Raw genomic sequence first — 24,406 nt, forward strand, 5'->3', positions numbered from 1 at the left:
AAATAAGAAAAAAATAACAGAACAATAGCATTTGCATCATCTGTACGCTGGTTTGAGGAAGCACTAATATGATCTCGGAATAAATTACAGTTTGTGTATCTCCATGAGGATTGCAATCCATTGTTTAAATTAAAACAACCCCCCCCCGCCACCTCCCTTGTATGGAAAAAAAGAACGCTAAATGTTCTCCATTAGATATTTTTAGACGATACATTCCCATCGAACAAAATACACTTCAGGGCAATGCCAATATTCTTCTTTCTTTTCTTCTCCTTTTCCTTTTTTTGTGGCTCCTTGCTGCTTTTACTGCAGATACAAAGAAGGGAACAACATATTAATAATCTCTTCTAATTCATTCATCTCGTGGAGGCTTATTTTCTCATGTGGACTATAATTACAGCATTTGATATATATATATAAAAAAAAACTTTTCTTTAAAAAATATGTCTGGCTTTATTATTTAAGAGGCAGGGAATTAGTGTGTGATGCAAATGCGAGAGCTGTGGTCATTTAAAATGGACAATAAATAACTATTAATATCAACATATGCGCGTGAGGCAAGTGCAAAACACACCTCTATTCCATTACTGTTATTGTCATATTCCTGCTCAAATAAAAGACACAACAGAAGGCAGAGAATTGATAAATAAAATAATAATAACAATAATAATAATAATGATAATGCAGTGGACACTGCATTCAGAGAATATCGACCCACGGATGCAAAAGGCCAAAGGAGCAGTTGAGAGAAGCGGAGACACAGAGGAGAAGAAGAAGAAGAAGAAGAAGAAGGCCATGCTAACCCTTTCCTGTCATAAGCAGTTTTCAGCTGAGCTTCCTGCAAAGTGTCCACTTATTTTTCCAATTAATTCATTTCCTTGTTTCCTCTGCATCCATCGTTGTAAATGCACAGACCTAGCAGAGGCCTCGAGTTCACACACTCTGCAACTACTGCAAATCAATAGTTTTGTGACATTTAAAAAAAACGAAAAAAAAATTGGTCGCGTAGTTAGCCAGATTTAATCTAGAAAAGTAAATGTGTATTAGATGAGGTGATATACAATTAGATCTTTGTATAATCTGGATAATTATAATCTGCTCCACATTTGACACTTAGCTGTTTTGGGGTTCCCCCCCCCCCCACACACTTTTTCTTTTTTAAATTATAGCATAAAGACTGTGGCGGCGTCGTCCTCTCTTTGAGAGAAAACAGTTTTTTTGTTGCTACGTGTTGAAGACGACTGCAAGCAAGCACCAAACTCTCTTTCACGTCTAAATGAAGCCGTGTAATTACGACTTCTGCGAGGCTCAATATTTCATATCAGTGGCGTCACGTGACTCCTGCGAGTCCTGTGACATTTCTGCGCCGTGGGTTTTCTGACTGATCCCACTTGCTCGTGTTTGTGTGGCGGTTGAGCAGCTGTACCATGTTGGTTTCTCCTGTGTTACGTATGAATGCTTTAGATAAATGTTGATGATGTCTTTTGAACGAGAAGGAGTTTGTTTTGAATGTTCTGTTGCTCTGAAATTAGAATTGGCCTCATCCTCTGCTCCACGTTGGGTCTGTGCCAACGTCAGCATCCATCTTTGTTGATCAAAAAAAAAACAACAACAAACACGTGATGAGATCTTTTTTATCTGTGACCTCGCTTGGTCTACATTTAAATGTTTGTGTCTAATTTAGTGTCCGTGACGTCGGACGAGGCGGTTTGGCTTTTCGAGGCTGATTCACGACAAACCCAATAATTACAGGATTTAAAGCAAAAACAATAAAAGAAAAAGAAAAAAAACTCGCGTTTGAAGACGTGTCAATAACTGTGTAGATATTACAGGCTACTACTCATGTCGTCTCATGGACTTAAGTGTGGCTTCAGGGATTTCGTGGTCTCCACCGGTGACACTCCACCGGTTTTCAGATGGAGTCGACACTCACTGTTTTTTCTGTCGTGTTTTCCTTTCCATTACAGTATATCCTCATGTTTGCATGTGCACGGAGATGTTTCCGAAGTGCTGCCTCCAGACGCTGTGGGCGGCGCTCATTTCTTTATTATGCATGAAAATAAGAGTCACCACTCTGGGTGAACTGGCATAAAAATCTACCAACAATTCAAGACGGTCATTTTGGGAAACTCACACTGGGATAACTGCTCTATTGGCTTTTATTAGTTGTTTTTTTTTATTTCTTTTTGTTGTTGTTGTTTTTTCCTTTTACTTTTTTCTCAAAGAAAAACAAGAGGTCTTGTTTAAAATGTCGTGGATGTCTTTAATCTATTTCATGTTTTTGATTACCTTATAATAAGGTCCTTTTACGATGATGAGCTGAATATTGAAATGAATTTTACTATATCCTCGTGATGGGGAGACGTGCTCCTCTGTTTACTTGGCACTTCGGTTTGTTGTAATGCAATTGTTTTGTTATTTCTATGTAAGTACTTGAATAAAGAAAAATATCACTTGCCTTCCATTGTCTTTTGTCCCATGTCCACACACACACATACCCAGCACTAGAGGATGGACAATATTAGATATTATTATTGTCCATTGCAATACAATATAAAGCACTCAAAATGAGAAAAATGTCACTCCCAGTTCCCACTTCCGATGTTAATGGAACACAAAAGAAGGAGCTTTTCCACTATACAGTTCTAGCACGACCCGGGTTAGACTACCCGTTTGTTTTGTTTTTTAGCTGATAGTAGTTTTTTTAGTAACGAGGTTCCAAGCTAAATGTGATGTCGACGGTCGTCACCGAGTCATGAGCGCGACGTCCAGCTTTACTATGAAGACCCTGCCAACGTTGAGGAAGTACTAACAACGTGACTGACCAACAACAACACAAATGACCAAAACTTATCACACACTGCAGCTTTAAAGCATTTTTTTTTTATTTACAATAAGTGGAATCAAATCTGAGATTGAATCTTGCTTTTTGGTCGGAATAATCATGACAGGGAATTTTCACATCATCATGTGTACTCAGCACAAACACACAAGTGAAAATAAAATTAAGTAACAGTATTGTTTTTTAAAACGTTTTTTAAAACACGTGTGGGTATTCGCCACATTATATAACTATGTGATACTGATTTCGCTTTTGCTTTTTATCACTTTATTTAAAAACAGTTGTACAAAGGAACCACTCGCGTGTAAGCTCCGGACTTCCTGTTTAGTTCCCCCGCTGTTGACTGGTGGAAAGGGATGAGGTCCTCGGAAAATACCAAAACAACGCAGTGAAACCGGAATAAAAGTTCACCCACAATGAGCTGGTATGTATTTCCGTCCATATAGTTAATATAAGGCACCAGCTTACTGTTAAAATATAATTTGTAAGTCCACAGACGAACCCACCGGCTATTTCCCGGAAGCGTTTCACAAACAGCAGCAGAGCAGCAGCTAGCATTAGCTTCTTAAAACTCACAGCTAACATGGTGAAACTAACTTCCAGACTCCACAGTTTATCCACAAATAACACTTCAGACATCGCTATTTTGCCCAAAAGCAGTGTGTGTGTTGTCAACCAGTCGCTAGTGAAACAGCAGTTTCTTAAAACTTCGTTCTAAGAGTGTTTGTTTTATAAACAACAGGTACTGTAGCTAAGCTAGTAAACGGAAGCCGAAACATAAGTGATTAAGTCATTAATTAAATATGAATTTATCACAATGTGGACGTCGTAGCCTTTTATACTGTTTTTAAATATCATGGCGAGGCTGTGCTTCAATAACGGAAACAAGGACATGAATGTAGCAACAGCTGAAGCCATTTAAATTTGACAGTGGCTAACGTTAGCATACAAGCACCTGTCAACCACTTACATTGTGGTCACATTACTACACTATTACTATTAACACTACTGTACCACTATACTTGAAATGCCCTGTTTTTCATGGAACATGTGCAGTGCTGAGTTGTGTACACTTTACTTAAATATTAATAGGTAGATGAGTGTAATTACTGCGAGTTAAGCTGAAAACTATAATTTGCAATAACAATTTTTATAATAGTGATTTTGCAAACATACTTTTAACATTAAGATGACATAACATTATTTGTATGATGTGTTCTTTTCTCTGACAAGAAGCTCAATCATGCAATACTATCAGACCTGACCGAGGTAGGGTTTTGGCGCTTGTCCGTTATGCAGTTGTACCACTCGACTCTAACCATTTACATATGCAACACAAAAACACAAAGTGATGACCAAAGCAGTTCTTTGGTGTAATTCAAATATTTGTTCACCGAATCATTCAGTGCTTCCTGCCCACAGTCACTGAATTAAAATACAGTGGAACCGGTTGTGATTCAGCTCATGATTGAGATTTTAGAAATGTCCTTGCTAAATGTTGGAGATTAAGTTGGTACACTGCGGGTACATAGCCAGTCCATAGTTTTTACATTTTCTAGATATCACAAACAATCTAGGAGTTACGGTAATGAGAAGTGTACTTGCTGGATCTTTTATGTGGTTCCTTTTGCCTACTAGAATTGTAGTGTCACTTGTGAACTGGCATTATGTTTTGAATGTCTTTCAGAGACTGTTTTAAATCCGTTTGAAATAAGCAATTGAGGTGACCATGGTAGTTGTATTACATTTTTATTTTGGCACTTCATCGTGTTTCTGAGGATTCGGCTGTGGCCAAGTTTCATTCAATTCAAGTCTGTCATAAATTCACTGCTACTTTCCCACAATTCATAAATGCAGTTTAAAAAGAAGTGACAGTGACGTGTATGTACCAGAACTTGCTTTACAAAACGTTCCACATTCTTAGTGTCATTTACAAGGAAGACAGTAATGAAGCGGACGAGATGTCGTCACTCAGTTTGGTCAGACGGTCAATAGCTGGCAAGCAGTGCTTCCACCAGCACGCACCGCCAAATACAAGGTCAAGAGTGGGGGCTCTGGACGAGTCAAAAGAGTCTTTTATGGGCTCTGCTGACTGATGCATTCCAGTAGGCCCTGCACACTTGCTACAATGACGCGAGAAGTTTGACTTTGGGGTCATCGTCAGAACAATTCCACTTCCCAGTGTCTTCAACCAGCCCTCTGTACTCCGTGGAGTATCTGAGGTCGGATGATGCGCTGCCGCTCTAATGGCATACACATTTTGCAGTTGTAGTGAAAAGCCATTGGTTCCTTTCAGTGAGTGAATACTGTGTCCAGGATAGAGGAGACTGTTCCGTCTTTGTTCTTGCCTACGTGCGTACTCGATGGCGGTGACGTGGAGCCCACGGCAGCAAAGATCACATCTCTCTGTAAATGCAAGATCACCATTTCAAATGTATAACAGAGCAGTTTTAAAGTCTCTGGGCCTGAAAAAGGACAATGACTGACTTTTTCTAACAACGTTCTAAATTAATGGTATAGATTTCTACATCGAACATATTTGCCCATCTCACTTGTTGCTGGTTTTATATTTATTTGAATTAGAGATACACAGATTTAAAAAGGTCGGCTGATTAATTGTGTTGTTCACAAACTGGTTACTGAAGTTAAGCATTTTTTTTGTTTTATTTGTTATGATTACACAGTTTTATTAAATCAGATGGAGGAAAAATGAAAATCATCTAGTATGACTTGATTTTTGAAGTATAATGACATAGGACGAGGTAAACTCGGTAACAATAGATATAATGACATAAAGATCCTCAGTCTCAACATAAAAAGGTTTGAGATATGTTGATATAAACTTTATGCATTGTGCAAACACTCTTGGAAAAAAAACACATCATTTGCTGTGAATGTTTTCCGTCCAATGTGTGAAATGTTTCTCTTTTTAACATGGTGTTAGTTGTTTTCTGTGAAAAGAGAAGTTTAAGAACCACAATAAACAATTGGTTTCTTCAACTTTCACACTGGAGCAAAACTGATACTTAGTTTGTGCCCATATATATTGTCTCCTTCATATATTCTAGCGACAATAGATCACATTTTTCCAAATTTGTCCAAAGCATGTAACATAGAATACAAAGCCATTGTTTAGCTGAACTAAACCACACATGTTCAGATTTGTGTAAAACTCCACTTTTCTGTCCTCAGCTGTTTTGCGGCCGGTCCTTTGCCGTGACAGACACCAGCGCTTGGTTCGCAGGGACCGACTTACCAATGTTTCTAAATGTGACAGCCCCTACAGAAATACTGCTGTGTGAAGAAACGCTAGAAATGCTTCTCACACTGACTACCATCCTCCCTCTTTAGAGTTCTCTGCTACGATTTTCTCTCTCTCTCTTTCCCTGAAGCACACTTCACGTGGTGTGTGTGTGTGCCAGTTCTCATGGGCAGTTGAAGTGAATGACCACTTTCCTTTATAGCTCTAGGCATACGCAGAATCTATAACATTAAGCACTCTCTTCCGTATTTTTATATAATTCTGCAGTACATGCATCAAATCTATCGTTTTGGATTCTTTCGATGCCATTGAGCAACAAATCTTTTCATGGTCAGCTCTGCCGAGAAAAACAAATGACAGCATCGAAAGCAAACATTTAAAATGCATATTTTTTATTGCCATGATGGTTGTTTGGAACATTATAGGGTTCATACTTAACTATTCCATTGGGTTTTTGCTGTGGATGTCATGGTTTGTCTCCCGGACACACCCACCAAGTGACAGGAATGCCGGTTGGAAGGCTGTTGCTGTGTAATGTTGATAGAAAACCAATATTACAACCAGAGGAAAGAAAACACATCCTCAATAAGGCATCTCTAATACTTTAAACAGATTTAATTCAAAGGATAGTTCAGGGTTTTATGAGGTATTGACATGTTTTCCAACACTGACTTTGCTGCAATTTCCATGCCTCTGACAGATAACATGGCTGATGATAGGGACAGAAGGAAAAACGGATTTTAGCCACTAAAACTAAACTCACTAATTGCTCCTTTTCCCCACACCAAAGCCCATAGAGAAAATTAATGCTTTTAACTTGCTGAGTCTTGGGATCTGCTGGTCAACTTTTGTCTATTAAGTAAGCTTGTGACACTAAGTTAAACTCAAATAAAGGATTTCAAACACAGAAGTCACAATGTAATTTATTTTGAACTTACTGATTCAGGCAGCTGTGGCTATTTTAACTAGTCTTAGCTGTGATGTAATATCGCCGATTTTCTCTATGAGCTTTGGTGTGGGAGAGTGAGCAGTGTACAAAGCAGTGTTTTCATACTGCTTCTCCTAAGTAAGTATGTGTTGCAAAGGTAAACTCAAATAAAGGATCTCAAAGACAGAAGTAAATAAAAGAATACATTTGAATTTACTAGTGGAGGCAGGAGTCGATCACTGACTACTGTCAGCTGTGAGTTAAAATTGCTGATTTTCTCTATGGACTTTGGTGTGGGGAAAAGGAGCAATTAGTGAGTTTAGTTTTAGTGGCTAAAATCCGTTTTTCCTTCTGTCCCTATCATCAGCCATGTTATCTGTCAGAGGCATGGAAATTGCAGCAAAGTCGGCAAGAAAAAGCAGCAGACATACTCAATAGGAAGGATAGACATGAGCAGGTATAGATTTATTGTTAAGTGGCTAAAATATGTTTGTAAATACCTCATACAAACCCTTAACTATCCCCTTTTCTGTAAATACAACCACACAAGTGGTGTAGTAGCACAGTGGAGCTGCTATGTGCTCTCTGTGAGTTCTGTTATGTTCCCTTAAATTTCACTTATAAATGTATTTATTTTTATGACCCACACACACGTACAAATCGCTGTTGCTCATGTTCATTAGTTAAGGTTTATTTATTCTGTAATTTTTAGGAAGATTAAAAATCTCTTTTACAAGACCTGAGCGTTGTCATGTATACATAATATTGAGACAATTAAGTGGCGAAGCCATCAGCACAGACACTAAAACATTCACAAGTATTAGAAAGGAAACCTTTATTGTGCCTTAGGGGAAAAGGGTGTGTTCAGTTTTTTTTTCTTGCACTTTCACCGTTCTTGTAGTAAGGTGCACAAATTAAAACTCTTAGAAGACAATATGTGAGTCACTGTTGTTTCCTCATCGCAATCACTGAAAAATGCTCCGCGAGCAAGAGGAACAATGGAAGTAGTTTTAGGTGTTGGGACTAATTTCATAATCTGTCGATTATGATCTCGATTAAGTTATCATTTTAAAGATAATGTTAATCAGTGCCTCTCAAATGTTTTGTTTTGTCCCCAAAACAAAGAGCAAAGAAATCTGAAATATTGACATTCTGAAAAATCAGAATACTTGTTTCAGTCCTTTAAAAAGTACACTCAAACTGATTAGTCGATAACCAAAATAGTTGGCGATTCATTTAGTAATTTATTAATAATTGATTAATTGAGTAATTGTTTCAGCCCTAATGAGGTGCTCACACCTGTAGTCAGTGTGGTGATTGTTTGGTACGTGTCTGACCGGTCTGAATTGATTATGTAGTGGTTGTTCTCAGTCTTCAGAGCCCCAAAGTTTTCAGTGGTGCATTAAAAATTCATCAAAACGTGGCGATGGATTATCCAAAAACACGGTGACAAATTAATTTCATTTGATGCTCTTGCAGGGTGAGGCCGATTCTATCGTATTGTAGCTTTGGGAGAGTTAAGTTCACATAAAAAAACTGTTGTGTTTTGGAAAATGAATCCCCCGCAGTTTTAATCACATATGTACGTACGATATTCAGCTATGGCGTAATGGCTTACTAATCAGATAAACAGAGAAAGGTGAGTCACAATCGATAGAGCTGAGTAAGTAGTGAGGTTATTTTTCCGTGTTGGCTCACCCAGATGATGACACAGTGGGTGAAACTGCTTCCCTGAGCCAAAAACAATTCAAAATGTAATCAGTTCAGACTCGAATGACTTCAGTTTGTAGTCGAATATTTTTTTCTTTCTTTTTTTAAAGCAAGGTCAGGACCACTGATACTTTATTCAGCCTCAAGCACAGAATCAACACAGGAGGCAAATCAAAGAGAGTCTTGCTACCTGAGCCACTAGTGAAACTGGAGTTTTTTTTACTTTAAACCAGATTAATCCTGCTGTTATTTGACCATGTTGGGTTTTGTTATTGAGTTGTCATCAAAAGGATCTTCCTCACACATCAGTAGCAGTTGGTTGCACAACGAGGCTCCACATCACACCCTCTCTTTTCCATCTCATTATTCTACACACCTTCCTTTTGACGCAGCTGCTGCCTCACCCCGCCTGTCAGCCACAACTGTCCATCATATAGCTTAGATTTCAGGCCATTAGTGTCACATCAATAACAACCTACAGCCCAAGCACGTTCGCAAAGGCAGTGTTTTCTCTGATATTCTCCAGCGACTTATTAAGGCACCGGCAGGGTTTTTGAAATGGGGATAAAAGATTGTGTTTTAACTAAGAAGGGGAGCGGGGTTCCTTTTCTTTTACCAAAGCTATAGTTGTGATCTTTGGGTTCTTCTTTTAAGAGTAAGGAAAAGTTTGTGTTTCATTCAGAAAATGAGGCACAACCACTGCTGTTGCCCTAAACTTAATGCCTTGTTTTGGTGTTGATCAGTATAAAGTTGTTCATTTATGTATAGTGGTTTCTGCCGGTCACTCTAATAGAACTATTTTCTTAACGTACAATTGAACGATGTGACCATAAGAATTATCATTATAAAACACACTCAAATCTGTCGATACACTTAATTATCACATTATTGAAGACAACAAAAAACAGAAAACAACAAAATCTTGTTAAAAACAGACATTTCACCCATCTGAGTTAAAAACGTTCAAAGTCAGGGTTCACACGGGTCTTTGAAATCCTTGAAAATGTGTCAACTAAGCTGTGGGAACCCTGCAAAGTAATTGCATGTGATTATTCCTCAAAGAGTGTTTTGCAATGCATAATAAACATATCGACATATAACAGACCTTATATTTTGAAGATAGTTTGCCCAACCCCTTTACAACATTTTCAGGCTTTTGACTGCAATTTACGGAACACTGGTTCAGACCATGTCAAGATTCCTTTTATGTTGAAAAAAACTAAAAACATACTCTGTCTGTAACTATTATTATTATTGTTTACAGCTGCAACTAATGAATATTGTGGTTTGGTTGATACAATTTCAGACATTCTGAAACCTTGGAATAGTGATGTACCCTTTGTTGAAATTTGTGCACAAACCGAAAATATTCAGTTCTAATGAATTCTTCATTACATGAAGTAAAGAAACCAGAACATTTAAGAAGCTAAAAAATCTTAGAGCTTGTTTTAGTTATAAAAAACAAGCAAACCTATTTATTATAAAAAATAGTTAATTTAGTAATTAGGAATATTGAATTATTTGCATTGACTCTTGCTTTAATTCCTTTGTACTTGATTTATTTTTTATTATTTATAAGTTGTTTTGAATTTGTGTACTTTATGAACTTACTTACACAATAGTGAGTTCATGCAGTAAATAGAGAAGAAAGGAGCCTCTCTGTTTAGTGACTTCCTCTTTCAGGGGGGAGCCAGATGTTTTCAGTAATGATGTGATGTTCATGTATGACTTTGGCCTCATACTTGAGAGCAGCAGCAGTGATTAACAGCTTCAGATTGTCTGTGTCAGCAATCTGACCCCCCGTCAGCCGTCACATGTCAGTGACCATCACATCATTCAGTGATTTCACCCTTTTAGCGAGTCATTTTGCCAGTTGCTAATGTCCTCTGTCGCTTGTCTTTTTTTCTTTTAGGATTCCCTTCAAGAGCGGGCAACCAAAGAAGCAGATTGTCTCTAAAACTGTAAGTCACTCGAACACATGTACACTGGCATTAGTCAAAAGCTTGAAGAGATGTAGTACACAAAATCCAAGAATCAAGTGTCTCTGTGAAGGTTTAGCGACTGTTTGCTGTACAACAATAGCCTCGTTTCCACCAAGCGGTACAGTGCGGTTAAGCTCGGTACAGTGCAGTTTGGAATGGTACCTCTTGTTTCCACTGCGGAATGTGTGGGTCAGATGATGATAGTTGCAACAGCGATTTAAATGGCTGTAGAAGGCTGTAGGGGTGGGTTTTATAAATGCTGTGTTTCCATTATGGTATGGTTTGGTACATTAAAGCACTGAGAACAGTACCGTTTACTCGGTAGGCATCAGCAAGATACGTAGCGTGACGTTACTTTCCTTCTCGGTTTGTGGTTGTTCATCTCAACAAGACGTCAGGCATTGTATGAGAGCAGACTGCGGGCGTTTCCTGTTGCCCAATCAGCTCACCATCGTGGGTAGTACCATTTTTACTCTGGTACCCCAAGGGAAGGATGCCAAAAATGGAACAATTGGGGGCCAGTTATTTGGAGACTATGCCTGATGGAAAAACAAAAAATACGTATCCTACCAAACCGAGCTGTTCCACTTAGTGGAACACGACATGACCTCTCGCTTGCATCCTCAGTTAGCTGTTAATGGTTATGCTAATAGTGAGAAAACATGGAGACACCAGCCCCTGCAACAAAGTCTTTGAAATTGCTCTTGTTTGTTTGTCGTACAATTGACCTGAACATCAGAGCATCTAAATGTTTACCCTAAACTTTTAACTTGAATGCTAAAGTTTAAGAAAATAAAAAAGAGTTGTTTTCCTTGTGCAGTGCGTCCATTGATATAGTCTATAAGCAGCAATTTAGTTATTGCTCAGACAAGAATGATAACAACTAATTAGCACTAATGTCAAAATCCCCAAAAAATATAAATATATAATTTTTTTCCTGTATCACCCACATCTAGGTGTGGGTTTTTTGTTTTTCATCTTGTGCGTAAGTGACAACTCTCTGTCAGTGTGTTTAGGAGCCGCACCACTGTGCTTGGTGCGCCAACCAAATGGTGCCAAAAACTGTGCATAGGTTATTTTTGGTAACTTTCTCAACTTTAATAGTTGGAACACAAATGCTTGTGAACTGTACCAGAAGTGAACTGTACCACTTTGGTGGAAATGGGGTTAAACCGTACACACAAACTGAATAGTGTTCTGAATATTATAAAAAAAAACAACTTACTAGATGCCAGTTTGTCTGAGTCGGTCAAGAGGGCAGAGGTAGTTTACCTTGAAGTAACAGTGAGTGGGTGTTCTCCCTCCTGGAGAAAACCACTTCCACTGTAATGGGTCTGTGGCCCGGCAGTCGCTGTCAGACTGGGTTTCCAGCTTCCTGTGCCATCCTAAGCAAAACGCAGGGAGTGGGTTAGATCCTGCCCAGTTAGATGATCCACTAGTGACAGTGTGTCAACCGCCTCCCTCTGTGTTTTGGGCCTCTGTGTTTAAATTCAGGAGCCCACAGAGCCACAAGAAAGAAGTTCCCGAGGCCTCTATAATCCACGTGACATGTTTCAGAGACATGGACGGACGCACTGTCCAGGCCCTCACTTGCCAGAGGAACTTTGTGTTTTCACCTTTATTCCAGTCACTGGATCTCCTTTCCTCTCCTCTCCACCTCAGGCTGTCAATCGATAACAAAAAATTGTATTGGATTAGATTTCCAACAGTTCTGATACCAACAGTTCTGCCTGCCTGTAATGATACGACTATATTAAACAGGATAACACATCTACGAATGTCTGAAGGTGTTGTTTCTCTTAAAATACTAAATCTGAAGACGAGACAAACAGTGGCAGTCTGCCTTACAACTCCATTTGATAGGCAACAAAGATGTGGTGCCAAGTCACCAGAAGCACAGAAAAAAATAACAGTAAAATTATTCTGTATTTATTTTGCAAATTGTGTTGTTAAATGTTTGTTTTTATCTCATCATCAAATATTTTCCAGGGTTTTAATAATTAAAACAAACTTCCTGGTTTTTCAGCTTCTTAAATGTGAATATTTTCTGGTTTCTTTGCTCCACATAACAAAGGAATCATTAATTGAAGTTGTTGCAGTCCTAACTGAGTTTGATTATGATATTGTTTCAACCCTAGCTACTGCCATAGTTTTGAAACTTAAGTGAATTCTGGACAACAAGTTCTTAAAAATTTGGTGACCTTTCAACTTATCTAAAAAAAGGGCAGTGTGGTTATTGTACTCTTTACCTGAATCAATTATTTTCTGTGACTGAACAATTACAATAAAAATGACAGGATTTTACATCAATTATATTATTCTCTCTTTTTTTAGGTGGAAAGAGACTTTGAGCGTGAATATGACAAACTCCAAAAGTAAGTTTGCATTTTCAAACTAAATTTGATGATTATTATGACATTGTTGATATTGTATTTAACTGAAAAAAATGTACCTTTGTGTTTTTGAAACTGTTTTGGTGCTGTCAGCATGATGAAATGTGATTTCTCCAACACCGTATGTGTGCATACATGATCATTTAAAGCATATAACTTCTACTGCAATGTGTATTTAGTGTCCAAAAGGCAGAGACTGTTTTCTTATCCAATTGAAAGTTGTCTTGGACAACAAATATGTTCATTTTGTTTACATAGTCCAAAAAACTTGGAACATTTGAAGTTGTTTTCACAAATATGTGCATTTTGATCCAAAAATGTGGCATCTAGTATACACTTAGTGCAGGAAGTTAGGCTCCACTTGATTACAAAGTGCTCTGAAACCTCATATATAACATACACCATATTTAAGAGCATACTGTCTTCATCCCCGTTCTGTTTATAGTTGTGTGTCACTATATTGAATTTATTTGTTCAATTGTTGATTGTTCTCTGTTCTATGCAGATTAAAAAATACCACACATAATCCATGGAAACTATTTATATCTTCAAGTTCCCATCTTCGAATTAGACCAGTGGTTCTCAAAGTATCACCTGATAAAATATTGAGCTCTCAGTAACAGCATTATCACCATGTTAAAATACAGTGGTCTAAATAGGTCGAGCAAATTCAGCTACAGACCTTTCACAGGAGGCAGAATTATTCCCAATATGATCATTTGAGATAAGGTGACTCTAATTATTACTATTCCTTTTTTTTTTTTTTCTGCTGCACTTCGGCCACATACCCTGTTATAAACAGTAAAACATTATTTCTGATTTCCTTCCAAGTTCCACCAGGGGAAGCTTGCGTGTCACTGGTGGTACACATACCACAGTTTAAGAACCATGGCATAAGATTATAGAGTAGGTACTATTTCATGGTGTCATGTGGTAATAACTGAGGGAGGTTCCATGCGTGAAGATTTTATCGCATCGCAACTGCAGTATCTGTGAGAAAAATCGTAGTTAGGACATTTCCTGCACATTGTTCCCTCCCTATTGCTGATGCACCCTCCTGCATATCCGAATCAGATTTGTGGCACAAATGTCCAATATGTGACAACGATCATACCAGAATTCATGCAGGTGAGTGTTTGCATCATGGACCCGCACCAACAGCTTGTTTTTGAGGAAGATATTTCCTTTTATTTAAATTGAGCTTAAGTCAATACTGAACTTAAAGTTGTCAAATCATATTTCAGTTGCCTTTGCGACGTAATAGAAATGTAACTATGGACATTTATACCAACAGCAAACCCCTAAATCACACTCCATGGTCCTAAATTGTTGTCCAAAGAAGGATGAAACTGTCAATTTACACCCTTAGGAATTGACAGCTACTACATAACTGCTTTACTTTAAAGCCATGGCATCAGTGTTTCTGTGAAACTCAAACATGAGGGGTTCAGATTAGTTGAGGCCCAAAAAGCTTCAGGACCATCCCAGTCCTCCTCTCACTGTGACACAGAGGTTATAGAAACTCCTTGGGGGGGCCCCGCAGAGTGAGTGGGAGAACCATTTTCCTCTCAGGTTTTGTTGAGTAGGACGGCCCTTTATCAGCAAGGTGTGGTGCCAATAGATCTTATGGATGAGTCAGAGCAGCAGGCATGTACAGACATTTAGGTTCTCCACCCTAGAGATCCATTTCAACACACCATGCCCCAGTGTGTGGCCTAAATACTATAAACATCCACCCGACTGAAGACAGTTGAATTTTAACACAAACATAGACCCTGTAAAAACATTCTCCTTAAGGAATGTATTGTTACACATGAGTAATTATTACTTTTTTATTAAATATATGCAAATGACATACAGGACAGAGCTGGATACACAGAATGAACATCAGTTTATTTCACCTATTGGTAAATGCGGAGAGAAGATGTATGACATTAATTATTGTGACTGAGGAACGTTATTGTCAGTGGCCAATTAAATAAAGTGTAAGTTGTGAATTTAAGATTGTGAATAGGTTTGATTCCATGCGACCGGTGATGGCATTCTGACAACATGCCTGTTCATTATCTCGTGTCATAGGAAGGTTTAGTGTGTGAAAGTCATGTGAAATGCAGTAGTGACCAGTTGTCTGTCTATGTGTGTGTGTGTGTGTGTGTGTGTGTGTATATAATGAGCAGAGTGCAAAGAGCAGCAGCTGTTCCTCTGGGCTGCTCTATTAGCACCTCTTGAGAAGAGACTTCAGATAAGCTGCTCCTTATCCAGAGTGGCTCTCTCACAGCAGTGTTGACAGTTTAGGGAAGATGCAGTGGCAATGTGCAACATTTATTTTTTTTAAGTAGAAGGGCTGGGCTTTTTTTTTTTCCCTAAAGAATAAATCGGCTCATATTGATAATTACTTTTGTAAACATTTGTAAACGGAACATTCACAAATTTGACATAAAACATGAACAGCAATTACACTACATGTTATATCTATAAACACAATATTCATTGTTGTTAAAAACATGTTTTCAGATTTTCCAGCTTCTTAAATGTGAATATTTTCTGGTTTATTTGCTCCATAAAGCAAGGAAATCATTCAAACTGAATCATTTTTGGTTTGTGAAAACGAGACATTTGAGAAACACTGATTAACATTTTTCAACATTTGCTTGACCAAGTGATTACTCCATTAGTCGAGAAAACGATCAACATTTTAGTCTATTATGAAAAGAATCGACAGTAGTAGCCCTAACTGCAAAAAGTCTGTTTTATTAATTAAGCTTTCTTTGCACATATGATCTCTACAAGAACACAACCTGATTGCGCAGACATTGGACTACACAGATTACCAGGCTGAAGTGACTTGTATCAGATTATTTTCAGTGATATGACTTGGATGTGAGGTCAGTCTGGACACAGAAATCCGGTTTGTTAACTCGGAATTTCGGAATTTAGATGTATGTCCGATATGTGTCCATACGACAGGAGTGAGACTGGTCATATCAGAATCAATGCAGGTTTTTTTTTTTATTTGCACATGGCACCAACAACAGCATTAAAATCAAACAACAATCGAGGACCATGTCGTCCTCTAGAGCTAAATCTCACCCACAGATTTGTCTTTGCTATATCCTGCTTCATTACCAAGTGACTTCACAAATCAGGTATTTCCTGTTGTCCATGATGTGTGGAAAAAAGGTAGAACAAATCCCTTTTTGAGATGGCAGTTATGAATGTGAACCATGAAAACTGATCTATAGTGAATCAGATCTGGATCGGATTGATGACATAAATTGAGGAAAATCCCTGTTTTCACGAACATATTCCACCTCAGACTGATGGTGCCTCACCACAGAGTGACAATCATAAACTATCAGGGTAATAGATATTAAAATTAATCTAAATTCAAAAGGAAAGTCCCTGTTTCCACAGAATAATAGTTCACCACCTCTAAGTGACAGGGCAATCTGATGTGCTATTTTATTTTTTAAATAATTCTACTGTGCATTCTTATTTTAAAGCCCTGTACCTTTTAATTTATGCAGTGATATTAGTCAGTGTCAGGACTGTAGACGAAAAACACTCCCATGTATTCATGCACCTGTGGGAATAGTGCAGCAACATGTTGTTTATTTGTTTCTCGGCTGCTGAACAATTAATAAAAACTACCTCTGTTATTTTAAGGCGCTTTGCTTCCATTTTGCTAAGTTCCAAGTTCTCAAATAACCATATTTGTTTCCCTTTGTTGCATCTTGTGACAAAGTGGCCACGGTTCCCTCCTCAGGAAATCTGCCACTCCGCAGCTATTGTCTGCCTCGTTCACATAATCCCTCAAAGCAATGATGGAAATGAAACCCCATCACATTCCCCCTTTTTCATCAACCCAGCAGAAGTGATATGAAGGCAGTCTCAGGGGAGATTCGAAACCCCTCATTTGCCTTAATTGATATAATGAATGGCACATGTTCCAGCCTCCATAATTGCCATTTTTAACACCCATCAATGGAATATGTGCTGCGGAATGATTGAAGACAATAATGCTTTTCAACGCAAAGGTAGTTGACAGAGGGAAAGAATGATTCCCTATTTTTGTTAATTAGCTAACAGATGTTATAATAACATTTTATATGGAGTCAGTGGAATGTGTAATTCCTGGAAGCAAGGGTTTCTACGCTAATTTCCTTTTTGAGTTTTTTTTGCTGGGGGGGGGCTGGAGGCTTCCTTTGTTCACGTCAACATGTGTCAAGTCTTTTGGAATACTGCAGATTAGAATTATACAGATCACGGGTTCGCAACCCCCGGGTCTTGGGCCGGACTGAACTAGGATGCAAAAACCTGCAGGAAGAAAAGCCCTGTGTTTTGTAATTTCTGTTTTTTGTTTTTTTTATTAAATATCCTGAGGGGATTTTATTCAAAAATACCAAACCAAAACAAGCCACGGTATCAGACTGCTGAACTGTGAATTTCTCTGTGAGATGAATAAAGTATCTATCTATCTATCTATCTATCCATCTATCTATCTATCTACAAACTGCTGTGTCTCACACAGGACTGCACTCTGACCACATTGTCTCTGAGAAACAGACATTGAGGTTGAGTTAAGTGTATATGTATATGTACTATATCTCTCATGTCAGGATACAGATATAATATTGATATATTACATAGTTAATATATGTAAAAAAGTTTACAAATGCTTTGACAAACATGGCAAACAAAAATTCCGAACACCAAATGTTATTAAAATAAAGGTAAAAGAGAAACAAAACCAGGAAAACGTCATATTTTACTATAAGCTCTGTTGCAGAAATGGGACAACTCCTGTCTGGTCCATCATGTCAAAAAAAAGTTGGGAACCACTTATATGGATAGATATTTATTAGTGGGATATTTTGTGGACGTTTGTTTGTTGTTGTTTTTTGCCTATTTGCTATACATTTCTGTTCATGATTCCCACCGTTGTCAGCACTGAATCTACTGATGCTTTATTACCAGAGCAGAAGTTGGCTGATGATCATTCAACTTCTTCTTCTTCTTGTCCCACAGACTGGAGGATCAGACGAAAAAGCTTCACAAGGACATGAAGAAAAGCACTGAGGCTGATTTAGGTGTGTTCTGCTCCCAACCTGTGTGTTACCGCCTGGTGTGCCATTGATCTCCACTTGTTCACCAACATACTTGATGTTGCTTGGCAGGTTTTTTTTTTTTTTTTTTTATGGCTAGAAAGACGGGCGATTGTCTTGATTTGTTTGGCAGTGCGACAGCTCTCTGAAAAAACACCGGCAAATGAGACGAAAGAGTGCAAACCTCTGAATTAGTCGGTCTTTTATCGTTTCTTTTTCCCCCTCCCGGCTATCACAGTGTGCACGTTTTGAATTTATGAGCATGTTTCTTTTGTACAAAGCGTAGTTAGCGCTCTACCATCTCTGCCCTCATTTAGCCATGTGTTTGTCAGCCGCAAAAACCCCATGTTTACTTTTTATTTACTTATGTGTTAGTTTTTTAGAGTTGTGTGTTTGGGAAGTAGCAATAGACACAGAGTACATGTCCTGTGGTAAGTCGTCAGTTGTGAGGGTGGAGGAGTGGGGATGAGTGGAGGAGAGAGAGAGAGAGAGAGGCAGGCTTCATTTCCTCTCCTTTGTGCTCTGAAATATGGACGTCTGCATCATCAAAGTGTCATAGCTGTCAAGCCCTCATTATTGTTAATGGACTCCATCTGTCACACAGGTCCTGTCTCCACCAACCGCTACCACACAAAGACCTGGTCCTAATCTGCATGTCAGCACTACATTTAATACAATGTTTTCGTTAACAGGCGTCATTTATCAAGTCCAAACTCTATTGAAGTCACTGACGGTTAGCTGCTGAGGGAGGATAATAACGTTTGAGAGGTTTTCCTGTTAAGTTTCAGTTCCAGTGAAGACTTTTTTTTTTTTTTAAACTACACTCAAATTAGCTGTTAGATCCAGGATTTATGAATCCCAAGGGAATCCAATGAAGTGTTAACAACATTTCCACTGCTAGTAGTTGGTTTGACCCATTTATGCATGTTCTCCTCCTGGTTTTTAATAAACCATCCCAACTATTTCTGCCTCACACTACAGGACTTTCAAATCTGACTTGATTTTAAAAAAACGTGGGAGACGAACTTTGTAACCGATGATTTTTAATGTTTTAAAGCACAGACTACACAATCCAGTCAAGAAGTTTTTAGTGACGAATTATAGAATTTAGCAGAGGCTGTGCATGGAGGGGCACAGCAGCGCTCCACTTTTGTCCCCTTATGATGCTTAAATTTAAATGCCTTGTTCATTTTAGGCCATGTTGAATCCCTTAGGGGTTACTCAGAACAACTACTAAAAGACAATGGAAACCAGGGGTCTCAAACTCATGGCCCGTGGTCCACATGGGGTCCCCTGATTGATTTCATGCAGCCTGCCACTTAATATGAAGTTATAATGAGATATTCCTGTCTGTTTTTGTTATTTATAGATTAATTTTGATTTTCTTTATCGGAAATTTAAATAGCTAACCTTAACGACAACAGCAGAAGTAAAAGAGCTGGATTTAAATTTTCTAAAGCAAGTTTCTCTGATTTTTCAGCTTCTTAAATTTAAACATTTTCTGGTTTCTTTGCTACATATAACAAAAAAAAATCATTAAAACTGAATAATTTTGGTTTGTGGACAAAACAAGACATTCAAGAACGTCTTCATTTCCAGGTTTGAGAAACATCAACATTTTTCAACATTTTGTGACATTTTACAGAACAAACAAGTATATAAGAAAATAAAAACAGGTTAATCGATTATGAAAATAATCCTTGGTTGCAGCCCTACCAAAACTGATTAAGAACCAAGTGGAACTCAGTTTTACTGATCAAAAATGGGGGCAGCTCTGGTATTTAAACTGCAATAATGTGGTATGAGTCAGAAGGTGGCTTGAATAACTCCTTTGGAATACTGGGAAACACTTAAGTGCACAGGTGATTTAAGAAAAAAAAAAAAAAAACACAAAATAATAAATTCACTACCATCAGGTCTGCCAGTCATGTCAGGCAAGGTCAAATCAAGCAATTTGTTACTTGTCAGAAAAACCACAGATGCAGAAACATCACAACTCAGTAATTGATTGGTTGGAAATTGGTCTTGAGAGAATCCAAAGAGAGTGTGAAAAGAGACCAGGGCCTGTTCCAGATCTCCATCAAGCCCATTTTCACCACAGCCCCCTGTCGACCTATGTCCTCTCAGTGCAGCACATGTATTCTCACACTGAAGCCATATCTTGATATATACTCTGTGTCTAAACAAAGAGGCAAGAGTGCAGATTAACAGTAATTAATGCTGTCAGTGTAGAGTCACTGCAGAGAATCTTATTGCTCGAGTGAATATTCAACACAGCAGGCAGCCTTACCACCCCCTCACAGTTTTTACAATGGGGAGGCAACGCTGTGCAGTTCGTTTTTTACTCTACTCTACTCTTATAATTATTTCCCAAAAGCTGACTTTTGAAAACCCTACTGCATATTAAGTGTCATCAACATAGATTGCCCACATAGGATTAAGAAAATGTGAAATTCTTGGGGAGCTCTTGATCCTAATCTCAAATTTTGGATTAGAGAAAACAATATACTGATTGGAGATTGGCAGTCACCCCTATCACCTCACACCAAATCATTTACAGCAATTGCGTTGCAATTTCGTATTATTTGTTTGTGTTATAAGTGGTTATATTTTAATAAATTGCCTTGTTTGCTCCAGTTCGCTCTGTCGTCTGTGCCCTGAGCAATCGTGGGGACATGGTGGGTAAATCTTACCGTAATGTTCATTTGTTCTCCATGTTAATAAACGTCAACACTCCATCGTATATAAAGTAGCCGTATTTTCGCCATTGTGGTTGCAGTCAAATGGCCTGTTTTACACAAACATAACTAAAAGCGCATAACACATGAGAAAAAGTTTTGGACCATTGTTGTCAGAAATGCTGTTCTACTGTATGTGGGTATGTGATCAGAGTGGAGTGGAGGAATTTTGACCAGAGTGCGTATAAAATGAAACGAATAACAATTGACGTTGGTGATAATGGTGTTACTTCAAGAGCTCAATATTTTCTCAGGTGGAACTTGGTATAAAAGTTCCTTTTAATTGGAAAACAGAACTAGCATTTGGGGAGTCCTAAATGGATATTTTTGGAATATGGGTTTCAGAGTGAAAATTGACGATTTTGTCTATGCAACTACTACGCAACTCGGAGAAAGCTGTGATGTCATAGTTCCACCCATCAAGCTTTATGTCCACATCTTCATCTCCATTTTTGGTGTATATCTGTGGCAGTGATACAACGCCACATACAGGCATGGCATATACCACTAATGTTTACAGTCATCGTGTGGATGAAAACATTTCTCTACCCGCCGTACCTGCAGCAGTGCAGGCAGTTGACAGAGGAGTATGTTCTCCTTTCTCTCTAAACTTCGTTCAGGATTATTGTTTATTTTACTGACAGTGACCTTTCCAGTTATCTAGGCAAATACATGTATAGGATCGGGCCTCCGTAATGGTAGTAGCTAAATTATGCCCATGGGTTCAAGGAAATGTGAAATTCTTTTGAAATACTTTTACTAAAATTGGAAGTATTTTGTAATCTACGCTTTAATAAAGCAGTATAACAAATCATATCCTCTGATTTGTATGTGTTTCTGCCAGCTATGTCCAAAGCTGCAGTGAAGATCTCTGCAGACCTGCTGAGTAACCCTCTGTGTGAGCAGGACCAGGCCTTCCTGGAGTCAATGATGGCTCTCGATACAGCCATGAAGAGGATGGACGCTTTCAACCAGGAGAAGGTCAGACTCATCCCCTCAGTCTTCCACTCTTTCTTTTCTTTGTCTTCTTGGCACCTGCCATTGCAGCTCGGTTTAAGGCAAAGTGTTTTTCTGCAGACAAACAAAGAACCTTTTGAAAATGTTATGTTGAAAACGTCTCCATGTTTGTCAATATTGTGCAGCATGTTAACTAAATCTACCCGTATGTCTTTCCTTCTGCTGTTTTTTGAAAAGCATCTGTGGAATCATCCTCTATAAGCTCAAGCTACCGGGTATCAGCTGTGAAAAGTGATGCATTTGTGACTCACTGGAGTCGAAAATAACTCGCACAATAGAAAAGGCCCTCTCTCCACAGGAAAATATGCCCTCCCGCAGAATTCACAGTAGTTACTGTTTCGCAGCGTGTCTATATTGAAACAAACATTTGGCTTCAGTTCAACTTCTCTATATTGATGCTTCACACCATATTGTCTTGAAAGGCGGTGGCAGGAAAGTTACCTTTTTCCTCCTACATGCAGAAAGGCAGCTGCAAGTTGTTTGAATTTATAATAGAGGTCGACCGAATGAGCTCTGATGGCACGTTTTAGTTCTGATAGTGGCCATTTGCTATGCTACCTTCTCCTTCCATGTGTAGATACAGATCACTCCACAGTCATGGTTGCTACTGCCTTAGTAGCATGCTTAGCACAATATTATAGGATATTGGCTATATTTATTTAATTTAGAGATTATCTTTCCCAAAATTTAGATTATAATAATCTAGTATAGTCATTAATCATATCAAATCCCGGGAAAGAAGACAATTTTCCTAGGCTCAGGAAAATAATTTTTTTTAGAACATTAAGCCTACATAATTTCAGACAACACTAAATGCAACCAGGAGACATTATGCATGTGAGTTCCCAATCTGACCTTTTGGTGTATTATTTTTTTTCACATGATTAGGGCAAAAAGACACAATTTATGTCCATCAATGCATATTGGTTTAATTTTAGGTTGCATCAAGCGTGCTGTGCTACATCCGACACCGCTAATTATGAAATGCCAAGTTTATTGTCAGGGACTTTGTCTTCTGTGAAGCATGCCCTTATAAAAGTAATAGTTTACAGATCTTCCTTATGAAGATTAATGAAATTTCAATAAAGTAAGTCAGTTAAACAAAGTTCTATGGCGGTTCAGATTGTGCGAAGCTGCATTTATCCCGTTTTCCGATCTTAAACCTGAATGTGTTTTGTGATTGTCTCCTGATGATTAATAACAAAAAACAACTGTGTGAAACGAGTCGATGCAGAGACTGCTGCAGTGGGCAATGCATAGCCCGCTGAGCATTCAATGACACTCGTAAATTTCATTACTTCTGCAAATAAAAAAAGCATGCAGTCCACTAAACAAACACTTGCTGCTGCTGCCACCATGTGATAGTAGATTCCCAACTAATTGCGTAGAAGTTTGGAGATGTATAGAAACACCCTTATTTTTCACTTCATTTTTTCAAACAGTCTGGTTTAACAATTTGGTTTATAAAATGTACAACACTTTTCAAATCGCTTTTGCATCCCCACATTTCCGTCAGCAACACTTGATGAAAGAGAAAGCTCGGATTCTCCACAAAGTTTTAAACTGACAATCTGACAGACAAACCAGACATTCTTTCACCTACGTTTTCCTCATATTTTGTTGATTTTTATTTCTTTTTTATTGTGCGTTCCTTGTAACGTTTGTACTTTTCAAACTTGTATATTTTGTCCCAAGGGGACACCATAGATGTCTTTACAGAAGTGTAAGCAATACACAGCGTACTCCTGCCTTTTAATAGCTGTACTCTGTGAAGATTTTCTTCTCTGGCTGTCAGGCCTCTTCACATTATTTACTGGGTACATTTCAGTTTTTTGATTAGAATCACTGCCACAGGTGGTTATAATGTGAATCATAGTGGCACCGTATGTGTGTATCCTCAAGGCAATACACTGTGAAGAGTAGATGTTAAAAGAGGGGGGAAAACACTGCAAAGAACACAGGAGATCACAGTAAGGCATATGCCGATTGACTTTTTTCCATCTCTGTTTTCTTGACTCATTGCCCTGCTGTTAGGTGTTCTGGGCTTTTCACATTTGTTGCCTTTAAATATCCCCTTTTTTTCCACATGTTGTTGTGCACCAGAAAGATTTCATAACCTTTTCCACAACAACAAACTAGACAAGATGGAGAAAATACCATTTTTTTAATAAAAAGTAGATTTTTTTTTCGTTCCATTGTAAAATTGTAGTGTAGTATCTCAGAAGAGGCAAACCATCTGGAAATGTACATATTAGGGTTGAGTTGATTTATATTTTCTGTGGAAACTCATGAACTGGACTGTTTCCATTAAAGATCAAACCATAGCTGTGTATCTCTCCAAGATTTTATATGTGTGAAGCAATGGCCACGTTATATCCAAAACTCCCATAGTCGTGGTTAAATACAGCACTAGGGCTGCAGCTAACGGT

At 38.3% G+C, this 24,406-nt stretch overlaps 1 protein-coding gene across 1 annotated transcript in view; it reads left to right on the forward strand.

The window, feature by feature from the left end:
- Positions 1 to 3,129: 3,129 nt before the first annotated feature.
- The window catches only part of bin3 (bridging integrator 3), a 42,777-nt gene continuing 21,500 nt past the window's right edge, over positions 3,130 to 24,406 (forward strand). Inside the window, exons 1-5 of the mRNA XM_058636932.1 lie at positions 3,130 to 3,266; positions 10,655 to 10,703; positions 13,059 to 13,099; positions 18,146 to 18,207; positions 21,805 to 21,941. Coding sequence (XP_058492915.1) covers positions 3,259 to 3,266; positions 10,655 to 10,703; positions 13,059 to 13,099; positions 18,146 to 18,207; positions 21,805 to 21,941 — 297 coding nt within the window. The 5' untranslated portion in view covers positions 3,130 to 3,258. The remainder of the gene's footprint in view (positions 3,267 to 10,654; positions 10,704 to 13,058; positions 13,100 to 18,145; positions 18,208 to 21,804; positions 21,942 to 24,406) is intronic.

Source organism: Solea solea, chromosome 8, assembly GCF_958295425.1.
Source record: "Solea solea chromosome 8, fSolSol10.1, whole genome shotgun sequence".
NCBI lineage: Eukaryota > Metazoa > Chordata > Actinopteri > Pleuronectiformes > Soleidae > Solea > Solea solea.